Genomic DNA, 24536 nt, shown 5'->3' with positions numbered 1-24536 from the left:
TACTTGAGGTCACTCCCCTTTATCTAACTCACTTTACCTAACAGTGAAAAAAAAACAACAACAACAAAAAACACCAAAACACCAAACTACCAGTTCACAGAGCAAAGGGGAAAAAATATTAGCTTAAATGAGGCAAACATTAAACAGGCAGCCTCTTGACAGTCAAGACGTTTATTTGTAGCAAACAGCATTTTTTGGCTTACATAATGCCATATAACCAAGATGTATTGTCATTCAGCACATGAAAATGTCACTTTCTAGAAGAGTTGAGTAAACTATTCAGCAACACAACACAGCTGCCATGCAACAGATATGCTAGTGTACACACATTATTAGTTCTCAAGTTGTATCACTGAGTAAATACTGGCGTCAAAGCAAATTTCTTTTAAAACTTTAAGCTTATGATAATTCAAGGATCACCCACTGGTTTCCTTTGAGAGATTTTTTTTAAAAAACCCAACAACAACAACAACAATCTGTCATCCAGCAAGCCCAACATAAGTGTGAAATGCCACCAGTTTTCCTCGTATCCCCTTGGGTTAAGCCTTCTCTAATATCCTTGTCACACTGTTGCAAGGATTTGGAGAAGCTGAGGATAGAACCTCTATTTAGGAGCATCTGTGTGAACCTGCATGATTCTAATCCACTGGGAAGTGTCAGATTAAGGGAATTTTATTAAACTAATAAACACAGGCAATTGGACTGAGAATGGAAGGGAGACAGGTGATGCACAAGGCGCTTTCTGTAATTTAACACCAGAATTATTATAATATTATAAATTAATACCACTATTATTATATTATTCCCAATCTGTCTGGAATTTGGGAGTCATGCCAGGGACTGAGTCCTGGCAAGGATAAAGGAGATGAAGACATATCAACTGCTTAAACAATTATGTTCTGAGCCGTGTAAATCCAGCTATTTTGAAACACAACTTGAGAGTTCATCTCATCACTCCTTTTTTTTTTTTTTAATTCTTTAAATTCTCTGGCTTGGCTATTGTATCTCAAGAAAAATTAATATACTATCTAAATATTCATTACTTAATAGAATTCATTGGATGATTTGTTTCTAACACCTTCTACTTTTTAAATTTTCTTTTTTCAGGAATGATCTTTTTTTCTTCTTCATACTCTGTGCCTCTACAAAATGCTAGTACAACTTCAGTAGTTATTTTTCCAGTTCCCAAGACTACTTTAATGTAGTGTTAAATATTTTAAACATTTGCATAATAACCTTTGTTTTGTTTTTCCATAATTCCACATTATTCACGGGGTATTAAAAAACCAAAGTGATACACTAGAAGCCTTTAATTCAACATGTTGAAGGAAACAGGAGTGCTGATTAGTTAAGAATTAAATAAAGACAAGAACTAATAAAACTTGCTTCAAGGAAATTCCGCTGCATCTGTTCCCAATGTTACCTCTTCAAACACTAGTGAATCCTATAAGGCAGGAACTGTTATAGTCCCCTACTTAGCCGAGTAAAGAAGTTTAGAATAACTACCAAGCCCAAGGTCACACCAAGGACAGCAAAAGAAATTTGAAGGTGAAATATGTCACTATAGATTACTATTAATATTCTCATTGCCTCCAAGTGTATCAGGTCAAGAGGACTGTGAATTATCCAGTTCATTTTACTTAATGCTCTTTCCCTTCCTCTTTCAATCCCAACAAATCAACACAATCTAGGATTTCCTCACATGTCCATTCCTGCCACCCTCCTAGTTCTCACCCCTAACCCTTCTTGCCAGCATCAGTGCAACAGCCCCTAATTTGTCTCCTTGCCTACCTTTGATCTCCCTTCCAATCCAATTAACTGACAATTGATTAATCTCCATTACACACTGTTTTATCCTGTATAGTCTAAATCCCTTCAAGACTTTCTTAACCTATAGCAGGAGTTGTTTAGCAAGGTCTGAAGATGATTAGTGCCCTATGGGGATATCAGAGGTGGTGTGGTTAAGGCTATGTTTTTATATATGTGGGTTTGTATTAGGATTGGGGAATAAGTAGAATTTACTAATAATATAAGGAAGCAGGGTTGTTTTTTTGTTTGTTTTTGTGGGTTTTTTAAATATATTTTTTTACTAATTTCAGAGAGAAGGGAGAGAGAAAGAGAGATAGAAACATCAATGATGAGAGAGAATCATTGATCGGCTTGCCTCCTGCACACTCCCTCACCAGGGATCAAGGCTGCAACCCAGGCATGTGCCCTGACTGGAAATTGAACTGAAACCTCGTGGTTCATGGGTCAATGCTCAACCACTGAGCCACACTAACTGGGCCAGAAACAGTTTTTAATAGTCAACTCCAGTCATTCCAAGGCCCACCATCGTGGCCAATCACGTTATGCAAGCCCAGTTGGGGCTCTCCTTCATCTCAGGCCCCAGAGCTAAGTTTTCCTTTGCTGTGACAATGAGGACTCAGCAATGATGGAAGGGAACACTTGCAGCAGTACAACTGAAGAAAGCTTAATTAATATGCTGTCAGCCCTGCCTGGTCATGTGCATTCTATCACAGAGCATGTACCCACATGTTCACAACAACCCAAGTCTCCATCTGCCCTGTTGAGCTGATGCTGTCTGACCAAAAAGCACTTGAAAAACACAACTGCAAAATAACATAACAATTCTTCTCTGCAGTTAGCATATATTTTATAATCAGGAAAACAAGACCCATAAAAGTTACTGGTTTTTAGATTAATTCTTCTGCAAGTGCGTAGACCGCATTAATCTCTCTCTTTTCCAAATCACATTGGAAAATTATAATTTACCAGAGGCCTGGTGCGTGGATTCATGCACCGGTGGGGTCCCTTGGCCTGGCCTGGCCTGTTTTGGGGAGGGGAGGGACCGAGGGAGGGCTCCAGGGCATTTCTGGCCCATCTCGCCCAGTCACAATGGGCCAGACCCCAGCAGCAAGCTAACCTACCGGTTGGAGTGTCTGCCCCCTGGTGGTCAGTGCATGTCATAGCATCTGGTTGAACGGTCGAATGAACTGTCAAACACTTAGCATATTAGGCTTTTATTATATAGGATTTTAATGATATTTGCCTCAAATTTATTTTTAAAAGGGACTGCATTGTTTCTATTCTGACTTGTTGCTCTACTGTTTATTTGTTTTTTAGTGTCCCTTGTGGAAGCTAAAGCAACCAAAGAGATAGCCTTCATATAAGAGCACAGTGTTTTGTAATTTTCCCAGAAGTCTAGGCAGGGAGGGGAAAGCAATCACAGATTACCACACCTTTAGCTACATGTCCAATCACACTGCCTTATCCCAGCAACAAAAAGCCAAGAGTCAAGGTCCAAATCAAGTAAGGAGGTAAGTCACAACCCACATGTGTTCTCAATGACATACTTTTTGATTTAAAAGTATAACATTCACTCTTAAAACTACTGTGCATTTAAATAAAAACTGCTAATAAAACCTTGCTTCTGGAGACAGCTGCGGCAGATTGTTCCATCAGAATCTCATTTATTAATAACAAAATTTATGGGGTGAGGAGAAAAGCAATCCTTATTTTTCTTGCCTGGCTCAATTCCCCTGTAATATCTTAGTGATGAGTCTCCTGCTGGCAGGCATTCTGTAGTCAAAGGAATAAATAAGACACCAGGGCTCGGCCTGGGACGCTCTCTCTCTTTTCTCCATTCCTTAGCAGCTCTGCAACCCAGATTCTTTGGTTTCCTTCTCTAACCTGAAAAAGAAATGGTCTCCTCGCCTCCCCAGGGGTCTCTTCTTTGCCGCACGCTGCTCGGTGCAGAGTTGGAGACAAATAAAGTGCCTGTTGTCTCTGATGTGGATACAGAAGAGTCCTCCCACCCTCGCTTGAGTCACCCGCACCCAATTACATGCTCTTGGACAGAAGTGCCTGCCAGTGGGACAGTCATCATCCAACAGTCCCAAAATTGGGTCACAGGCAAGTTCAACCCAGCAGGAGCTTTAGCAAATCCTCAAGTGGGTGCCTGTCCTGTTTCTCAAGGCTTACAAGGGGGTATTCCTTTTTATAGACACTCCTTTGTGAACTTTGTCACCTTAACTATATTAGAGACCTCCGACTATGCCCTATAACCCCAAAACCCAGTGCTGGGCGAGTGAGAGGCTCAATAAATACATGTTACATGATGAATTTATCCTGGTGGCTAGTACAAATCACCGGGGCTCCTTTCTTAAAATATCACTCTGAACAAGTTCTGAGACTAGAGAATGACAAAATTAAGAATTATCGAAAGCTTCAATGATGACAAAGTTTGACCACCCTATTTTAAGGGAGCTCAGCAAAAGGAAATAGCTCATTCTTATCACTGATACTTCAGGAGCAATTCTATCTCACCATACTACACCTAAGGAGTTCCCTGTTGCCCCGATCCAGAAAATTTCTCTCTGAAACCTGCCACAATTTCGTTTCTCAATGATAAGGGCTGCGCCTAGTTCTTTGTATTTCCCCCTAGACTTAATGCTGTGCCTTGTAAATAAATCCGCTTTCTGAAGTAATGATCAATGAATGTTTTATGAAGTGAATTGAATCAGGGCCTTTCAAAGAAGACAGCACTCCACTGAGGGCAGCAGCATTATCCCAGGGCCAGCCTCTCTACAGAATCTCCATTTTCCTTTTCTCTGACTAGATCTCAGTGTTAGCAACTCCTCATTCAATCCAAACAAAGTAGCAGATATATTATGCTGTGATTTATTCCTGAATATCAAATCTCTCGCCCCATCTCATTTGAATTCCATTACTCGGTCTTTCCAGTTCTTATCCACTTTAAAAAAATTAATGCCCCTGATGCAGGTGGCCTGCCCACATCTGTTGTCTTCACCAAGTACCCACTGGGTCCTCTGCTTACAGTTGCTGGAGCTGAAATTGTATTGCAAATATCTTAAGCAAGCCGGGTTATCAAATGTCAAATGCTAAGTTTATGCTGCTCCAGAGCACATGTCCTTCAGTGAGCAGACACTTAGCAACCTGACCTAGCTTCTGGTTTTCTATAAAAACCTGGATTTTACTGCTGGAGAGAGGGAAAGAGTGAGACAGAGAAAGAAAGAAGCCTGGGGTCAAAATACAAAAGTTGATGTCAGTGATGGCTAACATAGGGGAGCAGAAGAATCTCCAAAGTAAGTGGCCAGAACACTCTCAAACCTAGATGAACTGCATGGGTCGCCTTTTAAAAATCTGTGAAAACAGTTCAAGACTTAGCAATGCATCAGGCTGGGCTAATAGTCCAATCATAAGTCAACTTTACAGAATGAGGTCCATGTCATCATTTGACTTTTTGAAGTCCTAGTACCTTCTAAAGGTAAGTATGTGGTACATTTACACAATGGAATACTACTTGGCTGTTTAAAAAAAAAAAATCTTCCCCTTTGTGACAGCATGGAGGGACCTAGAAAGTATTCTGCTAAGTTAAATACTAACTTAAATAAGCTAGTCAGAGAAAGACAAGTACCATATGAGTTCACTTGATATGTGAAATCTAATGAAAATAAACTAACAAACTAAATAGAAACGGACTCAAATTCAGAGAACAGACTAACAGCTGTCAGAGGGGAGAGAGGTTGAATGAAAAAGGTGAAGGGATTAAGGAAAAAAAAACCTCATCAACACAGAAAAGATGATTATGTGCCTTCCTGGCCTTGCCCTTATTGCACCTGCATTCATTTTTAAAAGCCATTCATTCTGTTCATGTTTAGTCAGTGTCAGAAGTTAGGATAAAGGATTGAGAATCAGAATGAAGACTGCAGCCCAAATGGAAAAAAAAATGCTCCTATGGCTATAATTTCAGGAAAACTTCTTAGACTTTATTTACAGGTCACAAAATTATAACTAGTGTATGCCCCCCAGGGAGATCCAGATGAAACACTGAATCCAAGCTTTCTTGGTGGAAGGACTTCCCCAGAGCTTGCAGGCAGGCTTTTGCCCTTTTTCACAAAGGCTAGTGCCACATACATACCAACCTCATTATTTTTTAAAATTCTTGACAATTGCCTAGCCGCAGTGGCTCAGTGGTTGAGCATTGACCTATGAACCAGGAGGTCACAGTTCAATTCCCGATTAGGAGACATGCCCAGGTTGCAGGTTCCATCCCCAGTGTGGGGTGTGCAGGAGGCAGCCGATCAATAATTCTCTCTCATCACTGATGTTTCTCTCTCTCTTCTCTCCCTTCCTTTCTGAAATAAATAAAAATATATTTTAAAAAGTAAATAAAATTCTTGACAATTGATAAGTGTCTATCTCTTTCAATATGACTACATTTTTGGAAATGGTGATGTCTATAAAGTATATTGTTATTGTGATGATAGGTCTCCAATAAACAATCTGAAAATATCTGTTTCAATGGGCAGGGCTTTGATCCAATTCAGAAAGAAGCTATGAGAGCTGAACACATGGGGTTTTAGGTTTATTCATAGGGATCCCCCAGTTTCTCAGGCCTCCAGCCTTCAGGAAAAGGCTTGTGTAATCATTACGTTCATAAAAACTGCCTGAACTGCCTGATGAGGAAAGGGTAGAAGTCATTACAAGCAAGGGGATGGACTTTCTTTGTAACTGAATTAAAAATCTTTTTAAAAATAGAAAGAATATTTAGTTGAGAGTTTATTCAATGGGATATTCAATCCAATATGTTCCTTAGAGATGATACTGAGGTTTTCGTTAGTAGATGATGTGAAGGCAAGCTTAGCTACCTGGGTAGCATATTTATGCAACAGTAATAAAAAAAAAACCTGACAAAAGAGAAACAGAGGCTTAGATACATAGAACAGACTGACAGCTGTCAGAGGGGAGGGAGTAGTGGGGACTGGAAGAAAGAAAGTGAAGGGATTAGGCAAAGAACCTACTGTATATGCATGACACACAGACACAGTCAACAGTGCGGTGATGGCGAGAGGGAAGGGGGTGGGGGCTTGGAGGAGGTGGGCAAAGAGGGGGAAGGGAGAGTAATAATAAAACTTTGGGGGGGGTTAAATATATATTTTATTGATTTCAAAGAGGAAGGGAGAGGGAGAGAGAGATAGAAACATCAATGATGAGAAAGAATCATTGATCAGCTATCTCGTGCATGCTCCACACTGGGGATCAATCCCACAACCCAGGCATGTGACCTGACTGGGAATCGAACCATGACCTCCAGGTCCATAGGTTGATGCTCAACCACCGAGCCACTCCAGCTGGTGTATTATAAAGTTTTTTAAAATAAATACCCATCACCCCCTGCAAAAGAGGAAAGAGTTCTCTTGTTGAAATGGCTATATTTAGGCTAAAGTTCACCTGTCCTACCCTGAATGCAGAGCAGTATCGCTGTGGAGGCCTATTGTACTGTATAATGTGGAGAATGATTTGCACATCATTTCATTGAAACATCTGAGATATTAAATCCTATTTTATAAATGAAAGGCTGGAGGAGGTAACATGGCTTAGCTCAGAGGCACACAATTGGGGACTGACAAAAATTAGAACTCAACACTGCTAATCCCAATGCCCATGCCCTTTTCCCTGCTATACTATCCCCAAATACTAGCGTGATTTGTCAAATTTCTAACAAAATGGTGAGTTGCCTTATGGGCTTGTTGACCCAGTGCATAGGATATGCAGGATCCTGTTATTATTTCTTGATATTATGTTCATTATGAGCTATTTCGCATCAGCTTCATTGTACATAACACAGTAACCTGAACATGCTAGCAAATTCTTTCACCATGCGTGATGATTTTTTTACTCATTCAGAAGTTACACATTTGGCATCATTAAGCAGGATGGATAGTTCATTTTAGTCAATAGGCAGATGGGTTTCAAATACGGCAATATATAGATGATAACGTCAAAAGAAGACTGAAGTCTTCTTTTAATGAAAAAGTAGACACGAGTACAAAGGATAACCTGAGAACCTCAAAGAAATTGTAAACCCTAAATTGCAGGGAATGGAGCAGAGTAAAAAGTTTCTTAGAGTAGACAGGAGAAAAAGAAGAAAATTGGCCCACTAAAAATGATGAGAGAATTGGAGACGGGGTAAGAAAATAACAATTATTTTCTCCATGATTTTAAAGTGAATGAATAGAACACAGAGCTGCTGAAACTTGAGGTTTTATTTTTCAGGGAGAAAGAACATAAAGACAACATGTAGTAGAGGAAAGAAAAATTTAAGTTTGATGAAAGGTCCTAAATGGAAATAAGAAAAATGATGGGGCAAGGCAGTTAAAAATGCTACTTTGAAAATTATAAGATTGTCCCAACTTTTTAAAGGAATCATTTTTGAACTAAGGACCTCATTGCTAAAATAATGTTCTGGTAATTTAGTGATATGTATCATTTTAGGGTTAGTAAGTAAAAAGAAGACCTAATATATGTTATTCTATTTCATAATATTACAAAATCTGAAATATCACAGCCATATTTGGGAGAACATAATTAAAACTAAAGATATATAGACTACAATGAAAGGGGGGGAAAAGATAATTTTGGTTACCAGGTCCCATCAGAATAAGTTGTTCTATTTAATCTTCTTAGGATTTCTAATAGAATAAGCTTCCTAAAGTTATTAGCTCTATATTATGAATTAATCATTGTAATTATTAAATGCAATAACTAGCTTATATGTCAAAGATATTAGTTATCTTAATAATTTTTCTTTGTAATTGTCATTTGAAATAGGTGAAACTTAACAGAATGAACATGTTAAAAATAAAGTGTATGCATCTATGAAATCTTAATTATAATTACATAGTCATTTATAATCATTTTCAGTAGTTCTTGGCAAAAATAAATGAGCATAATGAGTCCCATTAATGGGCTGATGGATTCTGTTTACATGTGGAGGCAGGACTTAATAAAACTATTTAAAATAGCAGGAGAGCAAGTGAAGTGAAATACTAGGTACCAGTGAAAATCCACACCATTGTGTGCATAGAGGCAGAGTGTAATGAATGACATTATAAATTATTTGAGAACGTAACTCTCACCAAAAGTCAGTAAATACTCAGCTAGTAAAATGGCTACTTTTAGCTTTTTATCAGTAATCTAGAGGCCCAGTGGACGGATTCATGCACTAGTGGTGCACCAGTGGGGTCCCTCAGCCTGGCCTGTGGGGATCGGGCCGAAACCAGCTCTCCAGCATCCCCCCCAGGGATCCTGGATTGTGAGGGTGGGTCTTGGGTGACACACCCTGGAATCAGGCTCCCTCCTCTCTGGTTCCAGGTGCATCACCAGAGAACCGCCGCTGCCAAGTCACCACAGCTCGGCAGCTCCTGCGTTGAGCGTCTGCCTCCTGGTGGTCAGTGCGCGTCATAGCTACGGCTCGGACAGTCAGACTGTCAGACAGTGGCTTAGGCTTTTATATATATCGATACTCAGCTAGTAAAATGGCTACTTTTAGCTTTTTAGTAAGTGCAAATGACATTAAGATCAATTTTCTCCCACTCCTAACATCCCTGTTCTCATAAGGCTCTGCGAGGATGTTTATATGGACGTGTTATTAGCGCATGAGATCTGTCCCTCCCTGGATTTCTCAAATGTCATGTGCAAGGCAGTGACCTACACCATGTTTTCCTTTGTGGGATTAGAAACCTTGGGACTATTTTCACCAGCTGTTCACCTCTTCCATAAAATAATATAGATTTCAGAGGGGATAATCTCTACGATTACATTGTTTTTAAATGGTTCACACGACAAAACACTACGGATTGAGTGAGACGCTCAACACTCTAACAAGGGATATAACTTAAACACAGGTAGGCTGAGCAAATCATATAAAATTAAATCAGTCCACTGAAATTAACCAAAGCTCATTTCAACTGAATTTAAAAATTAAGGGATTCATAAAGGAATTTTCAAATGCTATAGGGGATACAGTGTAGCATCTACCAACCGCACAGAATGCTTTGGATTTGCCTTTCCAACGTGATGTTTCCTGATTGTTAACAGAGCTCAGTGGAATTCTCTGGTGATGGAAATGTTCCCTAGCTGGGCTGTCCAATATGTGAGCTACCAGCCCTTGTAGTATGTGGCTGGAGCAACTGAGGAGTTGTAGTTATAATATTATTTAATTTTAATTCAAGTTTAAATGGCCACAGTGGCTAGTGGCTACCTATTGGGCCATGCAGTAGACTAATGTGCAATGACTAAGTAACATCGGATGACGTGTAACAGTGCTCTGGGGTGACAGGTAGCAGCCATCGGGGCAGGGCTCAACTCTGGGTGCACATTAGAATGAGCTAGGGCGTTTGGAAACAATTCAGGGAGTCTAACCTAATTGATTTGGGGAAGGGCAATACAAGCAGTATTGCTCTCTCTAAATCATCTCTCTAAATCAGAACAATAAATGAGCCTGAGGAGAGATGTTCCCAGGACGGGTTTCTAGCCCCATATTCATTTTACTTCACTCGTGGAGGCAGCCGTGAGTGGGGATGGAGGCCCTGCCAGAGTCGGAGCAGGTGACCAAGGGAGACCACCCAGTGTGGAGGCCTCTGGTGGATTTTTAGAGACCGTTAGCGGGAGCTATACAAATACAGGAGAGTGAAACATGGGATAGGTACAGACAAAGGGGGCAGGGGAAAGCTTCCCGAGTGTAAGAAAGAAGTATGACACCCATAGCAAGTGAACTGGCTAATACAGTTACTGAAAAAACAGTAAAGAAAAGCCTGATAGGCTGATACCCTGACACTGGCTCATGCAGTCACTCCATCTAAAAACCGTCCTGGTGGCTGAACCCAGTCTTCCTTGCTACACCCCTCGGATGCACTGTCTTGAATTGACACCCACTTCCTGAAACCCGTTTAAATGTCCTTGTCTTCCGCTGTGTCTGGTCTTGGGTATTCCAGGGTCTCTCTCCCAGCTTCAGTTGACCCTCTCCCTTGGTCCCACAACCAGCTCAAGTTGGAGACTCCCTAAGTTATCATGTGATTCACCTGAATGGCTAGCAGATGCCCCGGGGAGTCTGCGCCAAAGCCGTGGGGTTTTTCCTTTGCGTTTCACTGCCCTGTAATGGGAGAGAACCCATGACCTTGGTGTCATTAGCACCAAGCTCTCACCAGCTGTGCTAACCCGTCTCTAAGTTTCAGGGGAAGTTTAAGGTCACAGAGATTAGGCTGCCTTTTTCCATTGTGTTCTCTGAAGATAGGGTGAATTACCTTGATTGCAGAAGTTGCCTAAATAAAAAATATTTCAACTTTGCAATTTTGGGGGGGAACAGTGTGTACTCCCAGTGGATGAGGAGCAAGCAATCAGAATGGGTGACCATGGATCAGTTACAAAATCCTTGTGAAAAGAAACCTGATGGTCGTGGGATGTCTTGCTGAGAAAAAAAAAATTACTTTATACATAAAATCATCAAACTCTTTGTCCGTCATCACCTTAAGAAAACACATTCAAATAAAAGAATGGGACATAATTCATTGTTTCAGAACAATTTTTTCTCAATTGTTTGGAAAGCTTTCATTGTTGGTGAAATCTTTGTTCCTTATTTATCTCCACTGACCTTCAAGAGGGATTGAAAGCATTCTGATAGGGATAAAAAAAAAAGTTAACTTCTTCCCTACAGCTTCATGAAGTACCTCCTGAGTGAATCACACTAGCCTTTTGGGCATAGGTTTTAACCATGGAGGGGAAAGAGGACATAGTTAGTGGCTTTCATGTATTTTTGCCATTTGCAATGAAGGCTACCTCCCATCATCAAAAAACACACATATACAAAACAAGCATTTTCATTACCAAGAAATCTGTCATTTAATAATGATATTTCAACATCATGATGTTAATATTAAACAGGCTCACTCCCGTGGTATTTCTGAGTTCACCTAAAATATAGTTAAGTACCAAATGAGGAATAAAATAATTACCAGTTGTAAAATGTGTCAGCTAAGTACAATGATAACAATGTACACGGTTGCATTGCAAGGTAGCTGGTCAATCTCACTTCTAAAAGACAGGAAGAAACATATAAAAAGAAAAATAATTACCATAAAGGAAGTTTCCTAAAAATGGAAGAAATGAAGGAGACTCTTAACTTAAATAAGAATATCAAAGTTGGGCCCTAGTTGGTTTGGCTTGGTGGATAGAGCATTGGCCTGAGGACTGAAGGGTCCTTGGTTCAATTCCTGGTCGGGTTACATGCCCGGGTTGCAGGCTCGATCCCCAGTAGGGGGTGGTGCAGGAGGCAGCTGATCAATGATTCTCTCTCATCATTGATGTTTCTATCTCTTTCTCCCTCTCTCTTCCTCTCTGAAATCAATAAAAATATATATTTTTTTAAAAGAATATCTAAGTTGGGTTTTTTATGGTATTCATAAATAATTCATGTATATATTGAAAACAGAAAATACAGAGAAGAAAAAAAAGCAGAAAATAAAAACTATCCATAATTGCCTTACCCCTCTGTTGCCTATCCTGCCAGAATCATTCATCCATTCATTCATTTATTCACTCTCTTCTTTATGGCTCAAGATAAGTCTATATAAATTAAAGTGCTTAAGAACTATTTGTAATCTGTATAATATACATTTTTATATATCATAATTTATAATATTTACAGTGTCTTAATTTATATATATATATAATGATATCTGAACCAAGCCAACCATCATTGGATTGATTTTGACAATGTATATCAAAAGTCATAGAAAAAAATGCTTACCTTTTGATTCAGTAATTCAAGTTCTAGAAATAAATCCTAAATAAATAATTATCATTTGCAAAGATTTAGTGAGAAAGTCACTCATAATCTTATTTAAAATTTTGAAAATCAGAAACAATGTAAATACTTCAGAGCTAACAAGAGAGATACCCTGTTGGGGGTAAGTGATGGTGAGGGCTGATCGCTAACAGGATGGCATGTTGATGAACTCATTCAGGGTTATAGATTTAAAAGAGAAATATATTTAAGATTATTTTATTTCCCTGAAGCATAAAAAATCTATATTACACAGAGAAAATAAATACGCTAGCCATTAAAAAAGAAAGAATGAATGTAAATACCAATAACTAAGGAAAGAATTAAGTAAATTATGATTTGTCCTTACTGGAATATTAATGTAGCTACCCTAAAAATCATGTTTTGAAGGCTTAATGGCATGGGAAAATATTAAATGAGTAGGCAATGTAATCCCAAAGTTGTAAGCTTTAAAAAATATTTGACATCTGAAACAATCAGATCATGTAATATTTAAAAGATATGTCTTTCAAATATCAGTAAAATGAGATAACTATGAATAATTTTTAAATATGCAAGACCTTTTAGAGAAAATGAAAAATGTTACTGAAAGTCATTTAAAAAGACAAAATAAATGACAAGTTCTATAAGGTTAATGGGCTGGAAGGCTATCATAATGATGTCAGTCCTTCTTAAATTAATTTATAAATTCAATGAAATTTCATTAAAAATTGATTTTAAAATTCCTTGGAAGCAAAAATTGCCATAAATAGCAAAACAATTTTGAAGACGAACAAATTCTCTTTTAAGAAGGATTATAAAGTCAAAGTAATTACCAAGTTATGAAAATTAAAACTGGTATTAGTGAAGGCATTAACCCATAGAGGAAAGAAACAGCAGAGAGAGCTCAGAATCCAATTCACTCATTTAGAGGAACCTCATGTTTAATAGAGGTAGCGTTACAGATCAATGGGGGAGACTGTACCATTCCATTAATGGCTCTGGGACACTTTGTTTATGTCGATGGAAACATAAAATTATATTCATACCTCATGTCATACCCCAAACCCCCTTTCAGCTGGAATAAGTAGTAAAATGTGAAAAAGAAAAGCCATAAGACTTTTAAAACAGAATATAAATACATCACTTTATGGTGTCCAAGCAGGGAAGGATTTATGAAACAGAACTCAAAGCACAAATGAGTTCTGATAAAGAAAAAGTATGATAAATTCCAAAAATTAAGATTTTCCATGAAACACAGGATAGCATAAGCAAAGCAAAGACAAGCTATATACTAATCTATTTAAAATACATAAATTAAAATTAGAAGATATAAAGAATTCTGAAAAATCAGTAAGAAAAAGAAAACCAATGTTTCTGTACATTTTGCCTGCTGGCATTCTGTTGCTATAGTATTGGGACATAAAAATTCAGAGCTGTTCTTTGTGTCTCCTTAAGGATTTTTTTTTAATCCAGTACATTTGACTAGTTCATTTTCATTAAATATTAAAAATGTTTCATGAGTCCTAGATAAAATTCACTAGCAATTTATTTTTAATGGTAATTATGTATTTTTCATTTCAATTGTAGGATTTTAAATTATTTTCTTTCCTAAGTCAAAATTAACATTTATTAATACACTGTCTTTAAAACAGTCATCTGTTTATAAAAAAGCTTATGCTTTTAATTTCCTCAATTGACTAAGTAAACTCTGATTGTCATGTAGAGTTGATTGGGTTTATTCTTCTCTGCTTGTTTTACCAACATAGAACATTTTTGAAATATCCCATAGTCCTCAATTTCTTTTTCTTTCCCTAAAATCTTCCCTTTAGGAATGTTTTATAATTAAACACACACACACTTTTCAAAATTCACTATAAAAAAGTAATGGTATTGAGCTATTTTACACATGGCTCACTCCTGGAGGGAAGCTACATGCCTGGAGGAGAAAGAATAATTAGATTTCTTATGATTTTTAAAATATGGTGTCTAGTTTAATAATTTATTTTTATTTGGATTATCTAATTGGATAGATATGAGATAAACGGATATTTAAAAAACAATACTAAGCTACTAGTTTGACTAAACTCTATCTGGCACATAGCTAAATCCTTCACCTCATTTATTTAAATGTTTAGTAAACAATGACACATTAAACGCAACACCAGGCTGTTGGCCGCATGCTGGTGGAACAGCACAACCAGGCATGGGCACTCTACCACTCAAGAGGCCATGCTGGGGATGGGATCAGGTGACAGAATGGAGGCCACAGCTAAGTGGTTGGTATAGCTATGGGTAGGTGACAGCAAAGTCAGTACACAATTAAGATTCTAGCAATAAGAAAATGAGCAATCAGATAAATAGCCTAAACGTCAAAAATTAAAACTTCGTATAGATGGGGACATGCCAAAGATTGGAAGTGGAAGTGAGGCAGAGAACAGACTTGAAGGCTATGTCTGTCCTTCAAGGGAGCTAAGGTCCAGCAGCCAAGATAAGCCCTGGCTGAGTAGCTCAATTGGTTAGAGCATCGTCCAATACACCAAGGTTTCAGGTTCGATCCCTGGTCAGGGAACAAGCAAGAATCAACCAATTAATGTATAAATAAGTAGAACAACAAATCAATGCTTCTCTTTCTCCCTTCCTCTCTCTCTAAAAAAAATAATAATAAAAAAAAAAAATCAATCAATAAAGTAAATTAAATATAATGTTTAAAAAAGAGCCAAGATGGCAGAAACTGCTCTCTCAAAGCTGGAATTGACCACACACCCATGCACACAGTTTGTCCTCAAGCTCGCGGGGTTCAAAAAGCTCAGAAGCTGCTGGATGAACACGGAGGCTCCCACAGTGACTCACCTGCCTTTCCGATTAACACCAGAAAAGAATATCATAGTATTCAGGGGGAAATGTGATGACTTCCAGGGAGTCTAAATGAGTAAAAGACACCGGCTTTTAGTAAACAGAACAATGAAGCTTCAGGTTGAAGATGACATAAAGTGACAAGGTGTGTTCTGTAGTCAGTGAGCAGACCTGCCTGCTACAGCCAAAGGTTTCTTAGGAAAAAGACCCTGAAGAAGTAAGAGGCTCAGAAGGTGAAGTTCCAATGCCAGGGATAGCAGGAGACTAAGTTGTAGGTTCCTCGGGGCTAGGTACTACATCCTATCTAATAAAAATGTAATATGCAAATTGACCTATCTCCGCTACATACACAAGCCACACCCACCAGCCAATCAGGAGCGAGTATGCAAATTAACCCAACCAAGATGGCTGCGGCCACAGAGTGAGCAGGAGACTTGGGTTTCCCTGGCAATGGAGGAAGCCAAGCTTTCTGCAAACCCTGGCCAGCCCTGGACTCCACTCAAGGCTACAAAGTTTCAATTATAGAAGATAAATAAATCCCAGATACCAGGGCCTCCGCTTGGGTCACCAGGGGTCGTGGCTGGTCTGCAAACCACCACAGGCCCCTCACCCAGGCCGCCCCACGCCCCAAGAGAACTTCCACCCTGATCCCAGACACCCTTCAGGGCAAACCACCCAGCCCCCACCCATGCACCAGGCCTCTATCCTATCTAATAAAAAAGTAATATGCAAATTGACCATCACTCCAACACATAAGATGGCTGCCCCCATGTGGATATAAGATGGCCACCACAAGATGGCCAGCAGGGGAGGGCAGTTGGGAGGGACCAGGCCTGCAAGAGTGGGCAATTGGTGCAATCAAGCCTGCAGGGGAGGGCAGTTAGGGGTGACCAGCCTGGCAGAGGAGGGAAGTTGGGGGTGACTGGGCCTGCAGGGAAGGGCAGTTGGTGGGGATCCAGGCCTGCAGGGGAGAGCAGATGGGGGGACCAGGCCTGCAGGGGAGGGCAGTTAGGGATGACCAGGCCTGCAGGGGAGGGCAGTTAGGGGCAATCAGGCTGGCAGGGGAGCAATTAGGCATCAATCAGGCTGGCAGGGGAGTGGTTTGGGGTGATCAGGCTGGCAGGCAGAAGCTGTTAGGGGCAATCAGGAAGGCAGGCAGGCAAGCAGTTGGGAGCCATCAGTCCTGGATTGTGAGAGGGATGTCCTACTGCCCATGTCTGACTGCCCATTTAGGCCCAATCCTACTGGGATCGGGCCTAAATGGGCAGTCAGACATCCCTCAAAGGGTCCCAGATTGGAGAGGGTGCAGGCTGGGCTGAGGGACACACACCCCTGTGCACGAATTTCATGCACCGGGCCTCTAGTTTTATACATAACTGATTATCCAAACTGAATTTAAAACATAACTAATTACCTAATAATTCTGGACTAATTGTGATGATGACAATACTACAATGAAATTGAACTTATTAGATAAAGTACATAAGGCCAAAATTGAGTGTACTCTTATTTTTAATTTTTTATTTTTCAATTACAGTTGGCATATTATATTAATTAGTTTCAGGTGTACAACATAGTGATCAGACATTTTATAAATCTACTCTTTATTACCCATTATAACCAACTTTTATGGAGGATTTACTGCAAGCTAAGTATAATACTGAAAGCTATACATTAATTCTTATTAGGTAGGTGTTTATACGTGCTATAATAACCCTCATTTGATAAATTCAAAACAGGGATCTGGAGAGATTAAGTATCTTGTGCAAGGTTACACACAGGCATCTCTAGCCGGAGCTAAAATTTGAACCCAGGTGGTCTGAGTCCTAAAGCTAAAGTCAACCACAATGCTCCACTGTATATGAATAATAACTAGAGGCCCAGTGCATGAAATCTGTGCACGGGGTGGGGTCCCTCAGCCCAGCCTGCACCCTCTCCAATCAGGGACCCCTCGGGGAATGTCTGACTGCCGGTTTAGGCCCTGTGGGATCGGGCCTAAACCAGAAGTCAGACATCACTCTCGCAATCCGGGACTGCTGGCTCCTAACCACTCGCCTGCCTGCCTGCCTGATCTCCCCTAACTGCCTTTGCTTACCGGCCTGATCGCTCCCTAACTGGTCCCCTGCCGGCCTGGTCGCCCCCTAACTGCCCCCCTGCCAGCCTGCTTGTCCCCTAATCGCCCCCCTGCCAGCCTGGTCGACCCCTAACTACCTCCCTGCCAGCTTGGTCACCCCCTAACTGCCCCTCTGTTGGCCTGGCTGCCCCCTAACTGCCCCCCTGCTGGCCTGGTCGCCCCCTAACTGTCCAGAAAAAAGTCGGACATCCAGAAGATGTCCAGTCAACCGGGTCTAATTAGCACATTACCCTTTTATTAGTATAGATACCTAACATCTGTGTACCAATATGTAATGATCCAAATATAACTCATGTCTTTGCTTCTCAGAATAGCCTGGTGAGGCAGTTGGTGTTTTCACACAGGTATGTATTCTATGAGATGGGAGCCATAAAGAGAGGGAAATAAATCTAGGATGGGTAGGACTTCACTTGTCGACAAGACGTATCCTCAACAAACTAGCCAGAAGTTGAAACCACAAAGTACGAAGGGCCAGCTGGCGAACTTGAGCTTGCTCGATCCCTGAGAGCACTGATATCAGCAAGGTTAAAAAGGGGGGAGGGTGAGCTGAGACAGCGGGAATCACTAGGCCAACTCTAACCCTAGGTCTCTTGAGGGAACAAAGGGACGTGGTCATCTTTTTAAGTGAATGGCCTCTTTCCACCATTAGGTAGTTTGCACTTTGTGGTCAGCCAGTGACCACGTTTGACCTGTCTCTCCAACACCTTCACGTGGTAAATGCTCAAGAAAAGTACTTTCTAAATGATTTAGGTGAAGTTTGGACTTGGCCTGGCATTTATTAAGTAAAATTTTCTAAATAACACTGCTAAAATGTTAATACAAAAGAAATGTAATAATAACTGGTCTTTCAAAGCAAGCTTTTAAAGATCTAAATACCGAAGGATAATTGTGTATGTTTCTCTTAAATTTTTATTTGTTCAGTCCCCCTTAAACTAAAGCACATGTTGCATCTAGGTGTAACCAGAACATTTCTCCACATATAACTCCATGCTTTACCTTAGGATTTCTCTTAGGGCTGGAGTATATTTCTGTGATTTCCAAAAAGTCTGGCCACAAGTGTGTTGGATAAGTTTTAAGCAAACATCACCAGACTGGCTTTTGTGTTATTTATTCAGGAACCTGTCCAAATTCACACTATCTTTTTAGCTTCTTTCTTTCTTTCTTGGTGCCACACTGCAGAAATTAGCAAGTTTCCCCAGCTCCTGGGACTCAAATCTTAGGCATGACTATGACATTTCTAATAACAGAAAGCTTAGTTATCTTCTCAAAGTCAGATCTCAACAAACTTTTTTTTGAATTCTTTCTTTTATATGGCTAAATAATTTATAATGATATTATAGCCATCTGCTCATATCACTATTAACATCAAATTACTTTTTTGTGACACTCCCCCCTCAGAAGAAATTCCTTTTCCATGCTAATTAATGCAGAGAATAGATTTATAGTTGTCCATTCCAACAGGTGTTTGCAGTTGCTAGCTGCTCTACAAATTTGGCTGGAAATATAAGTATGAAACTGCTGAGGTTGTTTCTTATGTTCAGAAACTACCTTTAACTTTAGATTCTGATCTTTCCCTAAGTAGTCTGAACTTAGATCATAAAACATAATTTTTTTAAAAAAATATCAACCTTATACAATACTCTGATGAAAAAAGTTTGAATTAAAAAAAAAACATAAAATTTAAGATTTGAAAGATGCTTTTGAAACCATTGAATTCTAAACTCATATTTTTCAGATGTGAAAAGACAGTTCACAAAAATTGAGTCCTCTGCCCAAGGGTCCTTGGAAGAGCCAGACTCATACACTTGACCGTTAGCCAGGATTCCTTCAACTTGACAAAGTTACCTTTTTTTTTAATACCAGAATAGTCTAAACAATTAAAAAAGAAAACAGACTTTACAACATTATTGAAATTATTATCTAAAGATAATGAAAACCTTTGGCTTAAAGAAGAAAAAACTGGGTTTTTTTAATATTAAATATTAAGCAATATAAAGCAATTAAATATTCAGCAGTTCTTTTTAAAATATCCATCACCCTTTCCATATAAATGTTTTTTGGTACTTCTGCTGAGTAACTAAGCCAAGTGTGTTGCTTTGTGTTTTTGTTAAATAGTCATATTTTGTGTCCATAGTAATTGTTCCTAAGTCATAATTTGGGTCTATGTGATATGAATATCTTATTTGCGCATGTTGCTATCTTTCGTGATGATCTAAATCACTTAGGTCATACAATACAATGAAAAGAACACTGAACCAAGAGTTAGGAGTCTTGGCTTCTTGTCTGAGCTGCTAACTAGCTGCATAAGTTGGACAAGAACAATGAGCTGAAAAACAAAGAGGTGACCTTTATGTTCTTTTCAGCTCTAGACACCATTTATTATCCCAACCACAATCATTGAAACAAAAATCAAATACATGAGAATTCATAAAGTCTCAGGATTACAGAATTCAAAAGCCACAATTCATTCATACAATTACTGCTACCAAAGTTCTGCTTTTGTTGTTGTTGTTGTTAATCCTCAATCGAGGATATTTTTCCATTGACTTTCAGAGAGAGTGGAAGGGAGGGGAAGAGACAGACAGAAACATTGATGGGAGAGAGACACATCAATTGGTTGCCTCCTGCACATGCCCTGACCAAGGCCAGGGATGGAGCCTGCAACCAAGGTGCATGCCCTTGACTGGAACTGAACCTGGGACCCTTCAATCCTCGGCCCACTGAGCCTCACTGGCAAGGGCAAAGTTCTGCATTTTTTTAAGTTCTATTCACAGAAATGGTCCTTATGTCATTTCAAGAACAGTTTACTTTCGCAAAAGCAAATGATAGGAACAAGAAAGACCCTTTCTGAAATGTTTGCCAGGCCTTAAGAAACTGTCATCATTCAATGTGAGGCATGGCCATTCTTGGAAAAGTAAGTGGACAAGAACAACGAGCTGAAAAACAAAGAGGCAGACAAGAACCAAAGTGACCTCTCCATAAGCAATCAAATTACTTCAGTATAAAAAATTAAATCAGGACTCTAACTATAACAAATAAAAAGAAAAGCATGATTATCAATGTCTGTTGGTTAAGTTTGTATATGCAGTGAACGTAAAGTAGCCTTACATGTGATTGTGTTTTAATCTGCATTCGTAAGCCATTGCAACATACACGTGCATACACAAAACCTACATCTGGATAGCTCAGTGAAATCCAGCATCTCTGAAACCAGCCTGTATTTTTCCAGAAGTACTGGCCCACATCTACTCCTGGGTTTTCCCGCCTTATTGTGTCCACTCATCATAATTATGAGAGAGGCATGAAAATAAAAACACATATTTGTATTCAGCACTCCAACAAAAGCTGCTGGAATGCTACGTAGAAGATTCCTACAGTGACAGGGACAAGAGTAAATGAAGCCAGAGGTCCCTTCTACATGTAAGAGCCTATGGCACTCTGTCTATAAACTTTTTATTCCAAAACCTGAAAAGCAGATATTTCAGGTTGTGATAGATTATAAAAATGGCCCCAATTTTCCAACCTTTGCCACCTACCTCTGAAGCCCCCTCTCACACAGACTGAGAGCTCAGCCACTTGGCCTGTTCTGGCCCATTGCATATCACCAGATCATGTGAGCAATGGCTTGTTTCAAATGGGCTTGTGACTCGGGGATTGCTCTCTTGGTGCCTCTGCCATTATCATGGGAACATGCCTGGACTAGTCTGCTGGATGAGAGGTATGAGAAGCCAAACCAAGTCATCCCAGCCGCTCTGGCCGAACCAGCCAGCTGACCTCAGACATGTGAGCGAGCCCCGCCAATCTCAGCAGCCTCCTAGCTGACCCCCGGACATATGAATACTGTCCTTATTAACTGTTGTATACCATTAAGATTTTGAGGTGAGGCTCTGTTATGCAGTGAAAGCTAACTGCTATACAAGTTTTAACTCCCAAGCACATATTTTCCCTTAATCAGAACAACAGGACTCGTGATTCTCAACCTATTATTCACAGTTTAGCACTTACAGTGTACTTTCACTCTTGCTCTCTCGTTCTGTTAGTTCATGCCACATCTGGTATCGACTGCCTATTACACGCAGGCACTGATCTAAGGGCTTGCAGTACATCACTGAACAAAATGTGGGAGCATGTTTTATTTGTGTGTAAACTCCCATCTGGAGCTTACAGACCTTAAACTATAAACATAATCTAAAAATTAATGATACAATGTTTTGGAGGGTGGAAATGCAATAGAAAAATAAAGAAGTAGAGAAGGGCTGAGAGCTTGAGAGTGCTGTGGGATGTGTGTATGAAACAAATTGCACTATTAAAAGGGATTGTCAGAGTAAGGCTCTTTGGTAGGCATCCTAACAGATTAAAATAATGTCTTCGTGTAAGTAAATCAGGCACTCTAACAAACCCTTCGGGCACTTCAATGAATTTATTCAGCCTTGCCATTAAGTTGGGGGTAGGTACGTAGTTTTTTCTTTTATCTGAAACTAAAGATTTGATGTCATGGGTAGAGATTCAGTATTTTTATTGATGTTTAGAAAAAATTAATTTCTGTGTTTAAGCTGCCCAGATGATAGACCAAGTGGACTAAAATGGTAGCAAACTAATACAGATAGATATTTTACAGATATAAAATACATGTACAATTATATGTATAGACACACAGACTGGCTTTCTGCAGTTAAATTATCTAGAGTTCTATTTAAAAACAGTGGGAAGACTTTTATTATGTCTTTGCATATTAAAAATTTTGTTAAATTAAAAATGAGTATTCATAATTTATACTTATGCAGCCAGGCTGTATCAGGGTATTAATTAGGATAAACAGAATTTTTTATGAAGTGGAGTCAATGTATGGGTACCCTAAAAGAAAAAATGTTTTGGACATATTCACACATTGATTATTTCAGCTTTCAAAGAGAATACACCAGACTGGGCTTAATCTACCTACTAGCACCAAAGAATATTCAACCTGGACCCCACTGTTTCAAATTAAACTTTTTACGAGTAGCTGTTATATTCCTGTCACTTATCAAGTTACCTTAAAAAGCTATTTGTGAGTTTAATTAAGCCTGACTAATTCTCCAGCCATACAAAGAAAGATGAATTCCTTAAATGTTTAATCCATTTATGAGTCAAAGTATCATTTTCTTAATGGGGCTGTTAAATTCTTGAGATTAATTACCCTTTAAATCCAAGCTGCTTTCTCAGACATTCAAGACATATAGTCACACCTCACACAAGACGTGACTTCAACGTTTCATCTGTTCCTCAAGAGAACTGGTTGCAAATGCTGTATTCACAACCTCAACCTGGCCGGTTTCTGACAATGGAACTCAAGAATCTTTGAGGATAAGTTTCTTAACAATCAGGCACACCTTCTTCCTGATTTCCACCCTTGGTTTTTGTTCTCCTTCCAAGTAATAATGAGCTAACGGTTAGCTGCCCTCTATCTGCATAGTCACTATTATTTTTCATTGCAACTTTGTTGTCCTTAACTCATCCCAAGTCTAGTCTCCTTCAGAGAGCTTTTCCCCATTGTGATCAGCAGGGAGCCCATCATCCATCCGCCACCCTTGGTATCATCCTGAAACGCTAGATGCACCCATGACTTTATTTTAATTTACAAACTTCCTATTTGTTCTTTCCCTGTATTTTGAAGGCTATGCAAGACTAGAAGCACTGTTCTTCAAGACTAGATTCCTAAAATGCAAGGTCAATCAGCATTGGATTCCTGTTAAAAATAAAACAACAAAACACTGGAAGATTGGAGACAGGAGGGGACAGAAAACCACACATACACAACACCCACAGCCACAAAGACACAAGCACACAGGTGCAGATCCTGAGGGCCTTGTGTTCGGTCAGTGCTCAGTACTCATTTCAAGGCTCCCAACTCTAGATGCTGAGGTTATGGAAGTTGGTGAATGACTCAACTTCTAAAGGAAAAAGCTGCCTTTTGATTGAAATTCAAATTCCCTAAGACATGTTAAGATTTTAAATTAGCTATTTAGCTTTCACATTTACAAGTCTCAGTTTACAAAAGTTTATTCTCCAATATAATTTTCTAGCATTAGCGATATAAACAGTATGGAAAGAATCTTTCTAGAATAATTCCCTGAGCAGCCTTTCTTTCCTTCTACCACCACCTCCCATACACCTTTCTTTAAAATATTAATTATTTACATTTAAACTATAAAACACAAAATGGTTTTATAAAACACAGCATTTCCAGTTCCAACTGTTCCCTATTTTTTAAATAAAATGTATTATAGAAATACTTTTGTTGCAAAGAAAAATAAGAATAGGAAAAAAAAAATCATTAAAAGAGAAAACACTAAACTCCCATGGTTATTGGAATAGAAAGAGCCAGCACTGGGTGGCAGACGCAGACATCCATTGGGAGTGGGCACCCTGTGTCGAAGGTACCTACCACCTTTCATCATGCCGACTTCGTAGCACTTGCGTAGTCGGCAGGCCTGACAGCTCTTCCTCCTGTTTTTATCAATTGTGCATTGGTTGGTAGCCGGACACATGTAGTCATTATGTCCTATTAAAAGCAAGAGGATAGAATTAATATTTTTTTAGGAAACGTAGCCAGTCAGAATCTACAAGTGAAGCTGTCTGGAGGATGTTTTCATATAACTTGCTTGGCCTTACTATGTTGTTACCTCAGTCCATCATCCTTTTTCAGTCCTTTTGTAAGTGTTAAAAAAAACAAATCCAAAAACCTCCTAGACTTAATTTCTGCCTCAGCCAAGTACTTTGGGAGTTCTTTGGGCAAATCACCTTTAGGTCACACAGTTTGTATTTGGGGGCATGATGTTTTACATACACTCACAAGGTTAGATAGTCTCAGCAGATAAAGTCTTTTTTTTTTGTTTTTGTTTTTGTTTTTAGTTTAATTTAGTTGTTTTTTTTTTTTAA

The 24536-nt window shown here is 39.3% G+C and overlaps 1 protein-coding gene across 1 annotated transcript in view; it reads right to left on the bottom strand.

Moving 5' to 3' along the window:
• ESR1 (estrogen receptor 1) overlaps nucleotides 1-24536 on the bottom strand; it is a 222016-nt gene that overhangs the window by 129147 nt on the left and 68333 nt on the right. The window contains exon 3 of the mRNA XM_008158585.3: nucleotides 24043-24159. Coding sequence (XP_008156807.2) covers nucleotides 24043-24159 — 117 coding nt within the window. The remainder of the gene's footprint in view (nucleotides 1-24042; nucleotides 24160-24536) is intronic.

The sequence above is a fragment of the Eptesicus fuscus genome, chromosome 10, assembly GCF_027574615.1.
Source record: "Eptesicus fuscus isolate TK198812 chromosome 10, DD_ASM_mEF_20220401, whole genome shotgun sequence".
Taxonomy (NCBI): Eukaryota; Metazoa; Chordata; class Mammalia; order Chiroptera; family Vespertilionidae; genus Eptesicus; species Eptesicus fuscus.
The sequence above is the reverse complement of the archived record's forward strand: the minus strand, read 5'-3'. Positions and strand labels throughout refer to the sequence as shown.